Genomic DNA, 18,630 nt, shown 5'->3' with positions numbered 1-18,630 from the left:
CTACTTGTTATATTCTCAAAGACCTCTAGCAAATTTATCAAACAAGATTTCTCTTTCACAAAATCATGTTAACTCTCTGATGGGGTTAAACTTTTCTAAATGTTTTGCTGTTTCTTTCTTAACAATGCACTGCAGCTTTTTCCCAACAACAGATGTTAGGTAAAATGGCCTAGAGTTCCTGCTGTTTATGAGATAGTCTTAAACGTTGGCCTTTCAGTTAACTTTTTATTCTGGTTCTAACTTCTGCTGCATTCTTCTGCGTATATTTTCAACCCCTTCCCAGCACATTTAATCATTGTTCACCTCTTCACTACCTTACATGTATGGTCTTCTTTCATTCTTCAAACATCCCTTAAATCATGTTCTCCCAATTTAATTCAAATATATACTTACAAGCCGAGTTATACAATTTGCCAGGACATTTGTCCCAGCATGGTTCAACTAAAGTCCATTCCAGTGGAACATCTATCTCTCCCCCCCCACCCCCCCTCTAGTTTCCTGCTGATCTTGGCCACTTTGTATGCTTTATCTTTGAATTTGGTCGCCTTCCTTATTTCCTTAGGCACCTGACAGATTACCCCTTTTCTTATAGTCCTTCATTTTCACTGGTATGTACTTTTGCTGAGCACTTTGCAAAATTGCTTTGAAAGTCAGGATGAATATCAGGATGAATTTCTCCCACAGCAATCTGAGGCACACGTGCATAAAGTCTAGAGTCATAAAGCACGGAAACAGATCCTTTGGTCCAACTCGTTCGCGCCTACCAGACATCCTAATCTGTCAGCATTTGACACATATCCCTCTGAACCTTTCCTGTTAATATACCTTTTAAAATGTTGCAATTGAACGCCTCCACTACTTCTTCCAACAGCTTGTTGCAAACACACACTACCTTCTCGGAGCAAATTACTCCTCAGGTCCTTTTTAAAATCTTTCCCTTCTCATCTTAAACTTATGCTCTCTAGTCTTGGACTCCCCTACTCGAGAAAAAAGATTTTGGCTATTGACTCTAGGCCCCTCACGATTTTAAGGTCATCCGTCAGCATCTGACATTCCAGCCTTTTCAACCTCTCCCTATAACTTGACTCCTTCAGTCCTGGCAAAATCCTTTTAAATTCTGTACCACCCTTCTTGCAGAAGGGCAACCAGAATTCTACATGGTTTTCTTAAAGTGGCCTCACCAATGTCCTGTCCAGCCACAACATGACATCCCAACACCTACATTCACTGTTCTGACCAATGAAGGCATTTGTGTCAAATATCATCTTCACCATCCTGTCCACTTTCGACTCCATCTTAAAGGAACTATACACGTGCGGCCCTTGATCTCTTTGTTCATTAACAATCCCCAGGGCCCTACAGTAGCTGACAAAGTGAGGACTGCAGATGCTGCAGAGTCAAAATCAAAAATTGTAGTGCTCTGAAAGCACAGCAGGTCAGGCAGCATCCAAGGAGCAGGAGAGTCGACGTTTCAGGCATAAGCCCTACATCATCCAGATGAAGGGCTTATGCCTGAAATGTTTATGCTCCTGCTCTTCGGCTGCAGCCTGAACTGCTGTGCTTTTCCAGTGCCACACTTTTCAACTCCCTTCCTATCAGTAGCTGTTTAAGTCCTGATCCGGTTTGCCGTACCAAAATGCTAAACCTCACATTTATCTAATTATAGTAGCATTTATAGTAGCTTGTCTCTGCCGCTTCCGGTTGTCAGTTCCAGCTGGACAGCGGCAGAGACAAGCCACCATAAATGCCGGAGGAAAGATCACAGAAGCGCTTCACAGGAGGCTCCCAAGCACTGAGGATGTCAACTAGACAGGGGACGAAACGTTGCAACACAAATTCCCAGCTCGGCGAACAGAACCACAATAATTATGTCATAGTTAGGGAGCCTCTTGGAAGCAGCGATCACTGTATAGTTGAATTTAGAATATAGATGGAAAGTATGAAGTTAAAATCCAATACTAGGGTCATGTGCTGAAACAAGGGAGACTACAATAGGATGAGAGAGGAATTAGCTAAAGTAGACTGGAAACAAAGACTTTATGGTGGGACAGTTGACTAACAGTGGAGGACTTTCAAAGCAATTTTGCAAAGTGCTCAGCAAAAGTACATACCAGTGAAAATGAAGGACTATAAGGAAAGGGGTAATCTGTCAGGTGCCTAAGGAAATAAGGAAGGCGACCAAATTCAAAGATAAAGCATACAAAGTGGCCAAGATCAGCAGGAAACTAGAAGATTGGGAAAGCTTTAAATGTCAACAGAAAACCACAAAAAGAGTAACGAAGAAAAGTAAGATAGATTATGAGAAAAACTAGCTCAGAATATTAAGGCAGATAGCAAAAAATTTCTATATATATATATAAAAAAATAAACAAAACAAAAAAAAATTGACTAACGTAAACATCGGTCTTTTCGAGGATGAGAAGGGGGATTTAGTATTAGGATATGAGGAAATGGCTGAGGCATTGAATAGGTATTGTGTTGGTCTTCACAACAGAGGACACGAATAATATGTGAGCAATTGACAAAGGGACGAATGTAGGTGAGGACCTGGAAATAATCATGATCATGAAAGAGGTTGCGTTGGGCAAGCTAATGGACCTAAGAGTACACAGGTCTCATGGCCCAAATGGAATGCACCCCAGTATGCTAAAAGAGTTTGTGGGAGAAATAACAAATGGTAATTTGTGATAGACTATTGTAGTCTCCTTTGTTTAAACCCAGGCCTTAGATTGGATTTTACCTTCACACTTTCCATCTATATTCTAAATTCAAACATAGTGATCACTCCTTCCAAGAGGATCCCAAACTGTGACATCATTAATTTTTCCTGTCTCATTACACAGGTATCTATATCTAGGACAGCTTGGTGGCTCAGTGGTTAGCACTGCTGCCTCACAGTGCCAGGGACCCTGTTCAATTCCAGCCTCAGGTGACTGTCTGTGTGGAGTTTGCACATTTGCCTGGTTTTCTCCCGAGTGGTCCAGTTTCCTTCCACAGTCCAAAGATGAGCAGGTTAGCTGAATTGGCCATACTAAATTGCCCACAGGTTTAGGTGCACTAGTCAGAGGGAAATGGGTCTGGGTGGGTTACTCTTTGGAGAGTTGGTGTGGATTTGTTGGGTTAAATGGCCTGTTTCTACACTGTAGGGAATCTAATCTAATGGGGCAGCACGGTGGCTCAGTGGTTAGCACTGCTGCCTCACAGCACCAGGGTCCCAGGTTCGATTCCAGCCTCGGGTGACTGTCTGTGTGGAGTTTGCACGTTCTCCCAGTGTCTGTGTGGGTTTCCTCCCACAGTCCAAAGACGTGCAATTCAGGTGAATTGGCCATGCTAAATTGCCCCTAGTGTTAGGTGCATTAGTCAGAAGGAAATGGGACTGGGTGGGTGACTCTTCGGAGGGTCGGTGTGGACTTGTTGGGCCGGTGTGGACTTGTTGGGCCAAAGGGCCTGTTTCCACACAGTAGGGAATCTAATTTAATCTAAATAAATTCCCTGGTTCCATTACATACTGTTCAAGAAAATTCATTACACTCTGGGGCAGTTTCAGCAGGTTGGAAAACAGCAAATGTGACACCATTGTTTAAAAAGGGGGCTAGGCAAAAGATGGGGAATTATAGACCAGTTAGCTTATCTTCTATAGTGGGGAAAATGCTGGAGTCAATTATCAAGGAAGAAATACCAAGGCATCTAGATAAATAGTGTCTCATTGGGCAGAAGCAACATGGGTTCATGAAGAGCAGATCATGTTTAACTAATCTTTTGGAATTCTATAAAGACGTTACAAACATGGTGGACAATGAGAATTGCTAGACTTCCAAAACCATTCAACGAGGTGCCACCCAAAAGGCTGTTGCATGAGATAAAGGTGCAAGGTTTTGCAGGCAAAATATTAGCATGGATAGATGATTGGTTAACCAAGAGGAAGCAAAGAATGGGAATAAATGAGTCCTATTCTGGTTGGCAGTCAGTCAGTCACTAGTGGTGTGCCTCAGGGGTCAGTGTTGGGATGCAATTATTCACAATTTACATATGCGATTTGGAGTTGGGGACATGTAGTCTGTCAAAGTTTGCGGATGACTAAGATGAGTGGAACAGCAAAGCGTGCAGAGGACTGTGAAACTTTACAAAGGGACATAGTTAGTTAAAGTGAATGAGCAAAGTTCTGACAGATGGAGTACAATGTTAGTAAATATGAAATCATCCATTTTGGTAGGATTAACAGTAAAAAAGGACTATTATTTGAATAGTGAAAAAATTGCAGCATGCTGCAATGCAGAGGACCCTGGGTGTCCTTGTGCATGAATCACAGAGGGTTGGTCTGAAGGTTCAACAGGTAATTAGGAAGGCAGATGGAATTTTGGCCTTCATTGTTAAAGGAGTTGAGTTCAAAAGCAGACAGGTTTCACTGCAGCTGTACAAGGTGCTGGTGAGGCCACACCTCGAGTACTTGAAAAAGGATGTACTGGCACTAAAGGGGGTGCAGAGGAGGTTTACTCGGTTGATTCTACACTTAAGCCTTATGAGGAGAGACAGAGTAGACTGGGATCATATTCATTGGAATTTAGAATAATGAGTGGGGATCATATAGAAACATATGAAATTATGAAAGGAATAGATAAGATAGAAGTAAAAAGGATGTTTCCACTGGTGGATGAAACTAGAAGAGGGAATAGCCTCAAAATTAGAGGGAGCAGATTTTGGAATGAATTGAAAACTAACTTCTGCACTATGAACTCTGTCTATGGAATTCCCTGCCCAGTGGAGCGATTGAGGCTTCTTCAATAAATGTTTTTAAAGCTAAGGTAGATAATTTTTTGAACAGTAAAGGAATTAAGGGTTATGGTCAGAGAGTGAGTAAGTGGAGCTGAGCTAGGTGGGTAAGGCATGGAAAGATCAGCCATGATTTTATTGAATGGCGGAGCAGGCTCAAAAGGGCCAGATGGTCTGCTCCTGCTTCAAGTTCTTATGTTCTTATGAACCCTGGCTTGGGAATGGTCACAATATTTGTAACAACCTATTAAACATTTTGTAGTCATTTGAAGAATATCACTATAAGGCCATTTGTGCAACATAGAACACAGCATGACTTCCTAAGAGAGGACAGCACAAACATTGTTATCGACAGTGTTCTCCCACTGAAATATTGAACTGAGTTCATTACAAATACTGCTGTTGAGTAGATTCCGCTGAAATCTTCATGTTCATCATTTCTTAACGAGCAGAAACTTCCTTCTGGCAAGCCGATTCCTCTGTCCATAATCTGAAGCTTAAATCAGTCAAACTAAGGACTAATGGAAGGTTAATTCAAGAATTTTCAGATTTACATAGCTTCACGAACCAAAACGTAATGCAACACAATGCTTAGCCAGACAAGGTAGTCTAATCAGTCAATTTCATACTTTTAGAAAGTTTGCTCTATTGACACGGGCAACCTTCCACTGTTCAATTGTTTGGCAACATTCTCAAAGGTTTAAATTCAATTTTTTTTTAAAAAGCACTGTAGATAGAGAATAAATAAATGCTGATCCAATGCTTCCGAAAGACAAAAAATGAACATCATTGATAACTGAATAGTTTGAGATAAACTATGTGAATGATGAACAGCATAGTCAAATGAAGTTTGCAAAGGCTCATTAAAGCATATCCATAAGAGCATGTGGCATAGCAGAAGCAAGCAATTCAGCTCATTAAGTCTGCTCCACCATCCAATGAGACCATGGCTTATCTTATGATCCTCAACTCCACTTTCCTGCCTTGGCCTCCTTGATCCTTTTACAATTAAAAAATCAGCCTTGAAGACACTCAATGACTCAGCCTTTATAGCCCTCTATGGGAAAGAATTCCAAAGTTAGGGAGGGAGAGAACCAAAATAGTGAAGGTTGGGAAAAACTAGGAGTTATAAGATGAAGATCTGTGAACATGAAACAGGTAGGGAAAGGCTGTGATCGAGGAATATAGTAAGCTGAATTTGGGTGGAGCAGCAAAAACTTCAGTTCAGGGAACATACCTGCGAGGGGTGCTATCTTCATGGGGTGGAATGATGATCACTTTAACTGTTACAGATGTTCGTAGCAGATCAATCATTTGTTCATGGGTCAGAGTTGCCACAGCAACTTTACAGATTTCCACCAGCCGGCTGCCTTGTCGGAGACCTGCTTGCCATGCGTAGCCATAGGGTTCGACATCTGCTACAATGCCTTCATAGTTAACATGGAAACCAAGCTGGCCTAGGCCATTTCTCCTCAATGTCATCTCAACAGTCTCGCATCCTTTTGTGGTTACCTGAAAAGGATCCAGACAATATTCTGAGGGATGGAAGTTTGTGTTGAATATAAACTTGTAAATAAACATACTTTCCATTGTCAACACAGTTTACAACTGTTTTACATAGATTATGGTGAGCAGTAAACCAGCACTGAGAAATGGTGAGTAAAACCACAATTGAACAGAATGAAGTTCAAAGATCAAAGAGGCAGCTGCAAGGCGCAGGCATTCAAGGAGAAAATTTCGGGAACAGAGTCAAGACAACTGGAAATACTGTCACAAACAATGAAGCTTAGACTAGAATAAGGGAAATAAAGTGAACATGGATTGGGGTGGGGGTGAGGTGGACGGAAATTATTGCTGAAATAAAGGAGAGCTATTCGACAGAGGAACTTTAAATTTAGTATATGGGAAGCAATGCAATATCACACAGCAGTCTTAACATTAAGCCAATGCCTTCCAAGTTCATAGGTAATTATTTTATGTTACAATGTTATTTCAGCGGATCACATTTCCTGCTCCATTTTCAAGCTAATGCCATCTCTTGGTTCACCTTGTGAATGATGGTTCTCTCTCACTCCCTAGCCCTCATTTACCAGGAACACACCAGAATCCATATCCAAATACATAATAAGCCACCATTTCTGCTTGCTCCAATGCAATGCCATCACCTGACATTTCCCCTTCCTTTGTCAGCATTTTGGAGAGACCATTCACTCCAAAACGACCCTGTGCTTTCCTTCTCTACTCCCTAACCCACAGATGATGCAAGACCAGCCCACTCCCTTCCTCCATCCTCACGACCCAAGGTTCCAGACAGACTTTTCAGGTGAAGCAGTGACTTACCAATGACTACATTCAATCTAGTCTACTATAATCACAGCTCACAGCGTGGTCTCCCTACACTGCAGACAAAACGCAACACCTATTTTCTGCCTGCCTGCTAGTTACAAAGTCCAGATCCCTTATCTCCTTTTAACCATTTTCTCAACCTCAGAATGTTTTTCACATCTCTCCAGTTCTCTGTATTCCTGCACCACTGTTTGAACTGTACCCTATAGTCTATATCACCTCACCTTATTCTTTCCACACAATTTATGTTACACTTCTCTGCCTTAAATTTCTTCTGCCCATGTCATCAGTTTGTGAATCATTACTGTCCAGATAGTTTACAATGCATCCAAGCTTGAAAATTTTGAAGTTATGTCCTGTACATCTAAGACCAGCCTTTAATATGAATTATTAGAAGCAGTGGTTCTAAGCCCCTTGAAAAATCCCACCACGTTCCTTTCACTGTTCCCAAACCAAACAAAATCTTTGATTCACCACTACTCAGTTTTATACCATTAAATCAGTTTTGTAGCCATATCACCACTATTCTTTTTATTCCACGAAACTCAACTTTGTGGAAGAGCTTATTATGTGACACCCTTTTGGAAGCTGATAATTACTAAATTAATTGCCTTCCCTTATCAATTACCTTTCATTAAAAAAAAGGTTGAATTATTTAAACTAAATTTGCTTTTATCAAACCTGGTCCGATGATTTGATTCAAGCTCATTTCTAAAAACGTTCTCATCATTCGTGGTTGAACATACTAGCCTCTAACTTCTAGATTTGTTCTTAGACCATCCTTTGATTCCTATATTTCAGAAAATGTATCATGTAATGTATACCCATGATTTACACTCCTTTCAATGTTTACACAGCAGACTTGAGTGTGGAACTTTGTAACGTGACATATTTTTGGGTTTTATTTAAGATGCTTGGGATGCCAGTTTCTTAAAAAATGCCATAAATGTTGGTCTGATAACTTCTTATCCTTCAAAATCAATGTTGGATGCTGTTCTCAAGTTTGGTCCGTTACTAATGTAATAATTCTATGGTTGATTTGATTCAATTGGTGCATTATTAATATAATAATTCTATGGCTGATTTGATTGTCTTGTTTCCCACTAATGAAATTGGCAGCTTTTTAGATCAAAGTGCATCAGGAAAGTAAGTACAGAGGAGATAAATGTAAATAAGTGAAATAAAAACAGAAGTTGCTGGGAAAGCTCAGCAGGTCTGACAGCATCTGTGACCAGAAATCAGAGATAATGTTAGGGGACTGGTGACTCTTCCTCAAGAATAAGAGGTGTTTTATGGATTTAAGTAATGATAAATCATTTGAAATTGTTCACCGAATGAAAGTAGGTAAATGTAGGAGCCTCACTGAGTTAAAATGACATTTTCATCCTGTATATATTATGTTTTTATGATGGTATATTAGCCCTTTGGTTGCTTTTCAATCCAGTATTCGGAGACTATTTTTTGCAATATGAACAAGGAATTGTTTGAAGCATAGACACAATTTAACAAAAATAAAATAATGACTTGTTCTAGACTGCATTACTAGCAGTCAAACTAATGGTGGGTGCTCAAACTACAGGTTCAAAAAGGAGACAACAAAAAAACAGGACAAATTTGGAACAGCAAGTAAGGAAACCAATTTACAGAGTAGAAATAGGAATTTATGAAAAACAATCAACCAACCATTCACCAAAACAAAACAGCACTTTGGGGCACTTAACTTCTGATCTGGACTTACGTTACAGATCATATTTAATTGTACATGAAATCAATTTTTTTGTTGCAACACAAAACACAATCAATATTAGTTTATTCTACAGATATGAATCTTCAATCAAGCACTAAAAAACTGATAAGCACACAGCACCTCGAAGGACATAGAATTCTTGCTTTCTTGCAAATGGTTTTATGCATGGGAAACTGTATCTCACTAACTTGATTGAGATTTTTGAAGAAGTGACAAAGAAGATTGACGAAGGCAGAGTAGTGGACATTGTCTACATGGACTTCAACAAGGCGTTCAATAGTACAATATTCTGTATGGTACATTGGTTAGCAATATTAGATCACAGAATCCAGGAAGAGCTAGCCACTTAGTTACAAAATTGGCTTGAAGGTAGAAGACAGGGTGGTGGTGGTGGAGGAAAGTTGTTTCTCAGGGGATTTGGAGAAGGAGGATGTTTCAAGTTGCTACTTACCAAGATCCCACACTAATTCTGCTAGATGAGAAAGAACAAAGAACTAGATGAGAAATTTGATATGCCTACCAATAGAAGGATGTTCTGTAAACGAGTCATATTTGACTTGAAATGTTAACTTTGGTTCTTTCTGTACAGATGCTACCAGACATGTTATTTACTTCCAGCAATTTCTATTTGTTATTACAGCAGGTGGCTAATGGGCATTTGTTACAAAGTGTTTTGTGTACTGGAAAGTCAAAGAGAAAGCTGAGAGGTATGGAGGAGTCCAGCACCAGCTGGTGATGGAACTTTGTGCATGATGTTTGCAGCATACTACTCCCAACAGTTACCTCCATCTGTACACATGTGGAATCTACGAATGCTATAAATTTCATTGCAGAATAAGTGGCTTCACTCAATATGTAAGTGATGTAATGGATGCTAAGTCTACTGGCATCATCATTCTAGATGATTTTGTTAAAAGTAGACTCCTGGCGGCAGTCTTGATGCCTGCAGCCTGGACTCATGGCAGTGGTAGGCCCAGAGATTGCTTTGATGATTGTTCTGGTGCCAGAAAATGGAGATTCCTGCCAGCAATAGACCCAGAGCCTGGACTCTTGGTGGTGATGGCAGTGGGGTCTCCTGGGGCATCAATGTCCTCATTGCTGTTCCTGGCGTAGAATTCTTGGAGAGCCAGAGCAGCTTGCTGAAGTCCTGAAGTTGTGCTTATGACCCCAATTTGAACAGAAGATGACATCTTATTTAAGTAATTTCTTTTATCCTTATTGTAACTCAAAACATTTTTCACTGTATCTTCACGATACATGTGATAATAAATCATTCATTCATATCATCTATTTATCCATGTCGCCACCACCTCTACAAGCTCACATGCTGTTGTCTGTCTGTTGGCCAACAAGTTCAGGCTGCAGCACACATGCTACAGTATTGAAGTCTAACCTTTAGGACCCAAAAACTGCTCAAGATAATCATTCAAAGCTTTCTGCAATCTCCTCCACTGAAAGTTAGCAGTTTCCCATCAACCATGCTGAAACCACTGCATAGGGTTAACAACTCAGGCAAAGGCACACAGAAGAAACAACATTCTTAGGAACTTGATATGGTAGATGCAATATGATTGTTTTCCCTTGTGGGAGAGTCAAAGAGCAGAGGGTATAATCTCAGAACAAAGATAAAGTCGAGGAGGAATTTCTGCTCTGAAAGGATACTGAATCTGTGGAATCTTTACCACTAAGGGCTGTCGAGGCTGGGTCATTAAGTATTTGTTGAGATGTTGAAGACAAATTTTTAAATCAGTAAAGAAATCAAGGGTTACAGGGAAAATGCAAGAACGTAGAGCCGAGGATGATCTGATTAACCATGTGATCATTGAATGACAGATCAGACTCAGTGGGTTGAATGGCCTACTTCTGCACCTATGGCTAATGGTCTTATTACATGGATGATAGGCACTAACAGAATGTACAAGGGATTTTATTTTATTTGGTCATTACTACCAAATTTACATATATTGCTTGAACTATATTTTGCAATATTTTTATTTTGTATTGGCAAAGAACATTGTGAGGGTCACAGAGGAAAATTAAGGAACATGATACTGTTAATGACTGGAGGGATGTCTTTGAGATTACTGATATCAATTGTTAAAATTCTATCATGTGAAGCCCAGACAGAAAAGGACATCACAATGGCTTCCTTCCCTCTCCTTCTATGTACTGCTGGACAGTCTGTTCCTTATGCTCCAGCTCCTTAGCACCACATCTAATCAATGGCACAAAGTGCCATCCCTTCACAATAACAAGGTTGAATGACATATTAACACAAAAATTTTGAAACTCAAGTGAGAACCACAGTGCTTCTTCAGAGCAATCCACACTATGGAAGAATTCCTTGAGAACAATAATGCTGTGCTCTATTATGTTCTTGGTTATACCAATGAGCCCTTACAAAATAGGTTTTATGATTCATTGCCTGTGGTTGCATCATAATTCACATTGATAAAATGAAGTTCATGATAAAGGCAGGGCTAACATAAGCCATGTAGAAAAATATGTGGATATGAGTTTGCTTGCTGAGGTTGTAAGTTCATTTTCAGACGTTTCGTCACCATCAGTGAGCCTCTGGTGGGCCAACCAGAATTCTATCAACAAACACATTGACGTAGACCCCATTTACCACCCTCTGAGAATAAGCACAGAAAATGATATCACTGCAAGAAATGGCATCACGCCAGGAAATGACAGCACCAACCCGTGGAATTCTAAACAAGTAGAAAACGGTCGCTCACACAAGTACTTCACCGGAAGCTCAATTTTACCTAATATGATGACAAAATGTCTGAAAGTGAACCTTCAGCTCAGCGAGCAAACTGACATCCAAAACCTCAAACTGAGCTACAAATCTTCTCAAAACTTGCTATAAAAATATGTATACAGCCAATGGTAGCATAGAGTACAGTACCACAGCATGGAAACAGGCCCTTCAGCCCAACTCTTCCATGCCGAACAGGTTTCCTAAATTGAACTATTTGCCTGCATTCGGCCACATCTCTCTAAATATTTCCTATTCATGTACCTGTTTAAATGTCTTTTGGATGCTGTAATTGTACCCACCTCTACCACTTCCTCTGGCAGCTAATTCCAACACACGGCAGCCTCTGCGTGAAAAAGTTTCTCCTCACTCCTGTCTCACTTTAAATCTATACACTCTGGTTTTGGACTCACTCACTCTGGGGAAAAGACTTTGCTATTCATTTTATCCATGCCCCTCATGATTTTATAAACTTCTATAAGGTTACCCCTCAGCCTCCGGTGTGTCAGAGGTAAAAAGGTCCCAGCCTGTCCAGCCACTCCTTACAAGTCAAACCTTCCAGTCTTGGTAACATCTTAGTAAATCTTTTTTTGCATTCCTTCTGGCTTAATAACATCTTTCCTGTAGCAGGGCAACCAGAATTGTACACAGTACTCCAACTGTCACTTACTGGATTAGTGGTGCTAGAAGAGCACAGCAGTTCAGGCAGCATCCAACGAGCAGTGAAATCGACGTTTCGGGCAAAAGCTCTTCATCAGAATCCTGATGAAGGGCTTTTGCCCGAAACGCCGATTTCGCTACTCGTTGGATGCTGCCTGAACTGCTGTGCTCTTCCAGCACCACTAATCCTGTATTTGGTTTCCAGCATCTGCAGTTATTGTTTTTACCTCCAACTGTCACTTACCAAAGTTTTGTATGGTCGTAAGATGTCTCAACTCCTGTACTTAATGTTTTAACCGGTGAAGGAAGCATGCCAAATGTTCTCTTTACTACCCTGTTCACTAAATAGGAGTAAAACAACAACAAACTGCCATTCCTAGAGGTCACAGTAGAGCAAACAGCCAATGGGGAATTTCAAACCAGCGTCAACAGGAAAACAACACATACGCATCAAATATTGAACTACAGAAGACGCAATCACCCCAACATCCACAAACGAAGCTGCATTAACACATTATTCCAACGAGCCACCACACACTGCAGCACAGAGGAACTACGCAGAGCGGAGGAAAATCACCTATACCATGTGTTCAATAAGAATGGGTACCCAATGAACACAGTCCACTGATTTCTCAGCAACAAACCCAAACAAGCAGACAAAATGCATACAGAAACCCTAGCCGCTCTCCCCTACATCAAAGACCTCTCAGAAATGACTGCCAGATGACTCAGACCCCTCGGAATCATGGTAGCCCACAAACCCACCAACACTCTAAAACAGCAGCTAATGAACTTGAAAGACCCTATACAGACAAGCAAAACTAATGTTATTTCCAAACTACCTTGCAAGGACTGTAACAAACACTACATTGGACAAACAAGCAGAAAACTAGCCACCAGGATACATGAACATCAACTAGCCACAAAACGACATGACCCTCTCTCACTAGTATCCTTACATACAGATGAGGAAGGACACCGCAGCCATCCGAGGACAAGCCAAACAGAGACACACACAAGAATTCCTAGAAACATGGCATTCCAACCAGAACTCTAGTTGATTTAGACCCCATCTACCACCCCCTGAGAAAAAGATAGGATATGACATCACCACAAGAAATGACATCACCAACCCAAAGAATCCCAGACATATAAATAGAAAGCAGGAATCAGCAGTGCTTTGCCCAGAGGCCCACTGAAGATGTTACCTAGTAGAGTGATGAAATGTCTGGAAATGAACCGTCCAGCTCAACGAGCAAACCTACATGTAGAACCTCAACCTGAGCTACAAATCTTCTCAAAACTCACCTCGCATTCAGCTGAATTAAACTCCACCTGCCATTCCTCAGCCCACTGGTCCAGTCGATCAAGATCCTGTTGTACTTTTAGATAACCTCCTTCACTGTCCACTATACCACCAATTTTGATCTCACCCACAAACTCACTAACCATACTTCCATATTCTCAAACATCCTCATTCATTCTGCTTACCTTTGGTAAGCAGGAAGGAGATGAGTCTCTCTTTTTCTATTCCGAGCTCTTTAAGGATCTCACTTAGGAAGCAATCCACTGTCATCTGTGTTGTCTCTTAGACATCCAGTCATGTCTGGAATGAGTCAGTCACCTCAACAGCCACAGAAAGCACTGTCTGGTCTTAGTCCTGTTTTGAGTTTGCAATGTGGTACACTAGCGGCAGTCAATGATAATCTGTGATGTTGGGAGAACTGCCCAAAGACCCTTGACAGATATATTCTCCTGCAGAGTGCACTTCTGCTCTTCTTCCCTCTTGTTATATCTTCTCCCACTTCACATGGCCTTTGTTCATTCTTCTTGTCATTATTCAGTTAAGAAAAAAGGCTTAAGAGAAAAAATGGCACCAATCTCTAAATTCAATTGATTTCAGCATTTGCTTTCAATTTAGAAACAAGTATTTAAGAACCAGCCAGACCATTCCCTGTTGACACCAAACTTCAAGCAATAGCAAAGGTAAAAACAATGACAGCAGATGCTGGAAACCAGATTCTGGAGTAGAGTGGTGCTGGAAAAGCATAGCAGTTCAGGCAGCATCTGAGGAGCAGGAAAATCGATGTTTTAGGCAAAAGCCCTTCGTCAGGAATGCTCTTTAAGCAATAGCAGCAAAACTCTAAAAATTAGTCTAATTTGTCCTAGCTCTTTCTGTTTTAATAACATCCTTCCTATTGCAGGGTGACCAGAATTGTATACAGTACTACAACTGTAGCTTTACCAACATTTTGTGCAGCCGTAACATGATGTCCCAACTACAGTGTTCAATGCTCGAACCGATGATTAGAAATATCGTCTGGCAGCTAAATAGCAAGTAGCATAATCCCTTTTAGAAGTGGCAGTGAGACCCTCTTTAAGCCTTTGTAGGAGATAGTTTGCTTTGCAAATTTACAACTAGTGTGTACCAATCAAAAATGGCAACAGTGAAGTTGCGATCATCATACATGCTATAGTTGGTTATCAGATGCACAGGTGTAGGCACAAATTTCTTTTTCACTACGACACATCCTTTCAGAAGCATGCACTGCAAAATAGACACCAGTTTGAAATATTAGAAGGTCACTTCATTTCAATAAGAGCTCATTACAACCCAACTTCCCAACCATTACATTGAGACACTAAGTGCAGGTTATCATGAAGGTTAAAAATGAAGATGATGAAAATTAAAATGGAAGCACTTAAATGATGCCAAGGTGTGGGTTACAAAAGTAAATCAAAAAGACAACATGTACCCTGATTCAAGTTCATGGACAGAAAGGGTTAAGACAATATGTTGAGAATGATCTAGATTTCAGCAATCAGTATAGAACAAGACAATTTAAACAAAAACTAAATTTTGTACGAATGAAGAAAAACGATGATAGAAACATTGCTAATAAAATCAGAAGGGTTTGCGAAAAAGATTTATCTGTTGCAAGCTGTGAGTAAGAGAAGATTCACCTATTTAACAATGGATATTTTATTACATTATTTCTGGGAAGGCTTCTGAAGACAGTTTTCAAGTTCTGACAGAATTGGACTTTGGACTTTGAACTTTGAAAGGTACATATGCCTTCAAAATGAAAGAAGGGAAGTTTCTTGAAGACAATTTTGTGAATAGAGGAGATACGCAGCAGGTCAGGCAGCATTCAAGGAACAGAAGAATCAACGTTTCAGGCATGAGCCCTTCTTCAGGCTGCGCTTTTCCAGCAACACATTTTCAGCTCTGATCTCCAGCACCTGCAGTCCTCACTTTCTCCTCCGAATAGAGAAGATAAGCAGCTTCGCAGGTTTTGTAAGGATTTCAAAGTGAGAGGACATGAGGGGCAATATTTTTGCATGGAGTTCCTTTGTGGAATGAGCTGCCAGAGGAAGTGGTAGACACAGGCACAGTTATAACATTTAAAAGACATTTGGATAAGTACATGAATCAGAAAGATTTGGATGGATATGGGTCAGGCAGGTGGGACTAGTTTAGTTTGGGAACATGATTGGCATGGATTGTTAGACTGAAGAATCAGTTTCTATGCTCTATGACTCTATAATGAATTGTCTTGTGTGCTGTAATAGTTAAAACACAGAAACACATCTTTGCAGTACAGAGCTACTAGCCTTACTTCAAACTAAGATACTTCTTTTTAAACATAAATTGCATATACATTATTGAAATATTCAGCTTCTCAATAACTTTGAGCTGAGATTATTCTCATAACCAGGGCAGTATAGTTCTATAATAAGTTTGTACTGAAGAATAATTACATTAAATTAAGCAAGTAGGTTTTACTGCATTTCTCAGCTTAACCATGGAAATCAGTCTCGGATTAATATTAAAAATCTTAGAACTTTCATGTACAGTTAACATAGATGATCAAAAGAGGAGTAACATAGCAACTATTTATAAATGAAGTCTGTTATAATTCTCTCAGGAATACGTGAAACCTCAGATTATTGCAAATGTACAATTTGCAAGTTGTTTATATTGTCTTACTTGCTGTATTGCTAATACAAATGGGAATTATGGCAGGCATTGAGGTTTCAAAGACGTTTGCTTGTTCATTTTTCCCCTCCCTTGGTTAAAAAAAATAAGAATTAAAACTTGCCTATTCATTGTACTTAAGATTTCTGATTTATTATGTCATGTACTTAATTTGAAAAGGTACATTCTAAGCATCTCACAATAAAACTTGTCTCAATGTTTGCAGGCTTGTCTTTTTGAAATGTTTTGTTACAAGGTACCTGAAGGGATCTTGATGAAAGAGGCCAATAGGCTGAGAAATGGAAGATGGAGATCAATCTGATAAGTGCGAGGTATTGCATTTTGATACAATGAACAAGGATAGTGTCAAGAGTTTAGTGCTGGAAAAGCACAGCAAGTCAGGCAACATCCGAGGTACAGAAGAAGTGACGTTTTGGGCATAAGGCCTTCATTAGGAATGATGAAGGGCTTATGCCCGAAAGGTTGATTCTCCTGCTCTTTGGATGCTGCCTGACCTGCTGTACTTTCCCAGCACTACATTCTCGACTCTGATTTCCAGCATGTGCAGTCCTCATTTTCTCCTAACAAACCAGGATATGTCTAATACAATTTATGGTAGTGCATTGGGTAGTGTTGTTAAACAGAGGGACTTGGAGTGCAAATACGTAATTCTTTTAAGTTTTCGTCACATATAAACAAGCTGGTTTAAAAAGAAAACTGATATGCTTGCCTTCATTGCTCAGTCCTTTGCATAGAGAAGTTAGAAAGTCATGGAGGTTATACCAGGCATTGGCGCGGCTCTTCTGGAATACTGTGTTCAGTTCTGGTCACCCAGTTATAGGAAGGATATTATTAATCTGGAGATGGTTCAGAAGAGATTTACCAGAATGTTCCTGGGTATGGAAGGTTTGAGTTATAAAGGAAGGTCGGATAGGCTGGGACTTTATTCACTGGAGCATAGGAGGCTGAGAGGCGACGTTATAGAAATTTATAAAATAGTGAGGGGTGTCAATCGAGTTAATGGTAGTTGTTTTTTCCCTACGATGGGGAATTTCAAGACTAGGGGACACATTTTTAAGGTGAGAGGAGAGAGATTTTAAAAAGACGTGAGGGGCAAATTTTTCGTATGGGATGGTTCACACATGGAATGAACTTGCTGAGGAAGTGGTGGATGTGGGTACAGTTACATTGAGATGACAGTTGGATAAGTTCATGAATAGGAACTTATGGGATATGGGTCAGGAGCAGGCAGATGGGACTAGTTTAGTTTGGGATTATGTTTGGTATAGACAGTTGGACCGAAAGGCCTGTTTCCATGCTGTATGACTCTATGACTATTAAACTAGCCCATCAATCTATACTGCAGCAGTAATGACATCATAACGTTTAATACTTTATCATTCATTAATCAATACTGTCTGGCCTGACTGATGTCTGTTACAACACCCCCCAATTGAGTGAGCATTATAATCGGCAACGGAATTTTATTTTCATGGGTGGGGGGATGATTTCAAAGCCCATCAACTGAAGTTTTCAAAAATCCAAATCTAACTAAACCAAATAATTTCAATGAAAAAGTGAATTCCTGAATAGTTCAAGGTGAAATTAAGAGTAGCAGACAAAGACCTATGAGAAAAATACTTCGATGTTCTATTGGATACAGAAGTTCAAGCTCTCTACAGATTAAGACCATCAAAAGTCGTAAACAAAATGAAGATATTTTCTACAATCAATCTGCTCATAAATGTTGTTACACACTGCTGGAAAAAGTGGGACTCAAACCCTGGCCTCCCAGCTCAGAGACAGGGATTTGACTATTTTGCAACAAGAATGGATTTATGAAAACAATCAACAGGTTTGTTGAACTTAATTAGCCTGGGCAAAGTTGCCAACTCTTCACTGGTTGTAAAAATCTAGTTAAATGGCATTAAACAGTCTTTACCTAGCAGATTTCAACCTAAACTTTAGGTTAAAAGTACACTGCTACAGCACAGTAGGATGAGTTTTAACTATTCAAGCATGTTACAGCTAAAATGAGACCACCATTATTTACATTAATTACTTATTATGCAAAAATGGACCTTCCCTTAGCAGCAGCACTTCCAATATCCAAATACAAAAATGCATCAAGAAAGACAGAAACATCAAAAGGGAAAGATCTTCAGCACTGGCAAAATTAGAGAACTAATGAAACTTATGTCCAATGCCCATGAACCAACTTACAGAAGGATCCCTTACAATTTACAAAATGCTAACTAACTTCCCTCCCTGCTCATGGATCCCCCTCCAAACCTCATTGCTTACTCCTAAACAGACCAGTTCATTGTTTTAAGAGACTTCAGCAGGAGAGGTAAATGAGGAGCT

At 40.0% G+C, this 18,630-nt stretch overlaps 1 protein-coding gene across 9 annotated transcripts in view; it reads right to left on the bottom strand.

The window, feature by feature from the left end:
* sipa1l1 (signal-induced proliferation-associated 1 like 1) overlaps positions 1–18,630 on the bottom strand; it is a 374,611-nt gene that overhangs the window by 79,790 nt on the left and 276,191 nt on the right. For all 9 annotated transcript variants that reach the window (XM_072569220.1, XM_072569229.1, XM_072569226.1 and 6 more), the window contains one exon: positions 6,008–6,282. In XM_072569220.1, the coding sequence (XP_072425321.1) occupies positions 6,008–6,282 (275 nt within the window). The remainder of the gene's footprint in view (positions 1–6,007; positions 6,283–18,630) is intronic.

Source organism: Chiloscyllium punctatum, chromosome 4 (genome assembly GCF_047496795.1).
Source record: "Chiloscyllium punctatum isolate Juve2018m chromosome 4, sChiPun1.3, whole genome shotgun sequence".
Lineage (NCBI taxonomy): Eukaryota > Metazoa > Chordata > Chondrichthyes > Orectolobiformes > Hemiscylliidae > Chiloscyllium > Chiloscyllium punctatum.
Note: the sequence above shows the minus strand (reverse complement) of the source record. Positions and strands in the feature narration are given on the sequence as shown.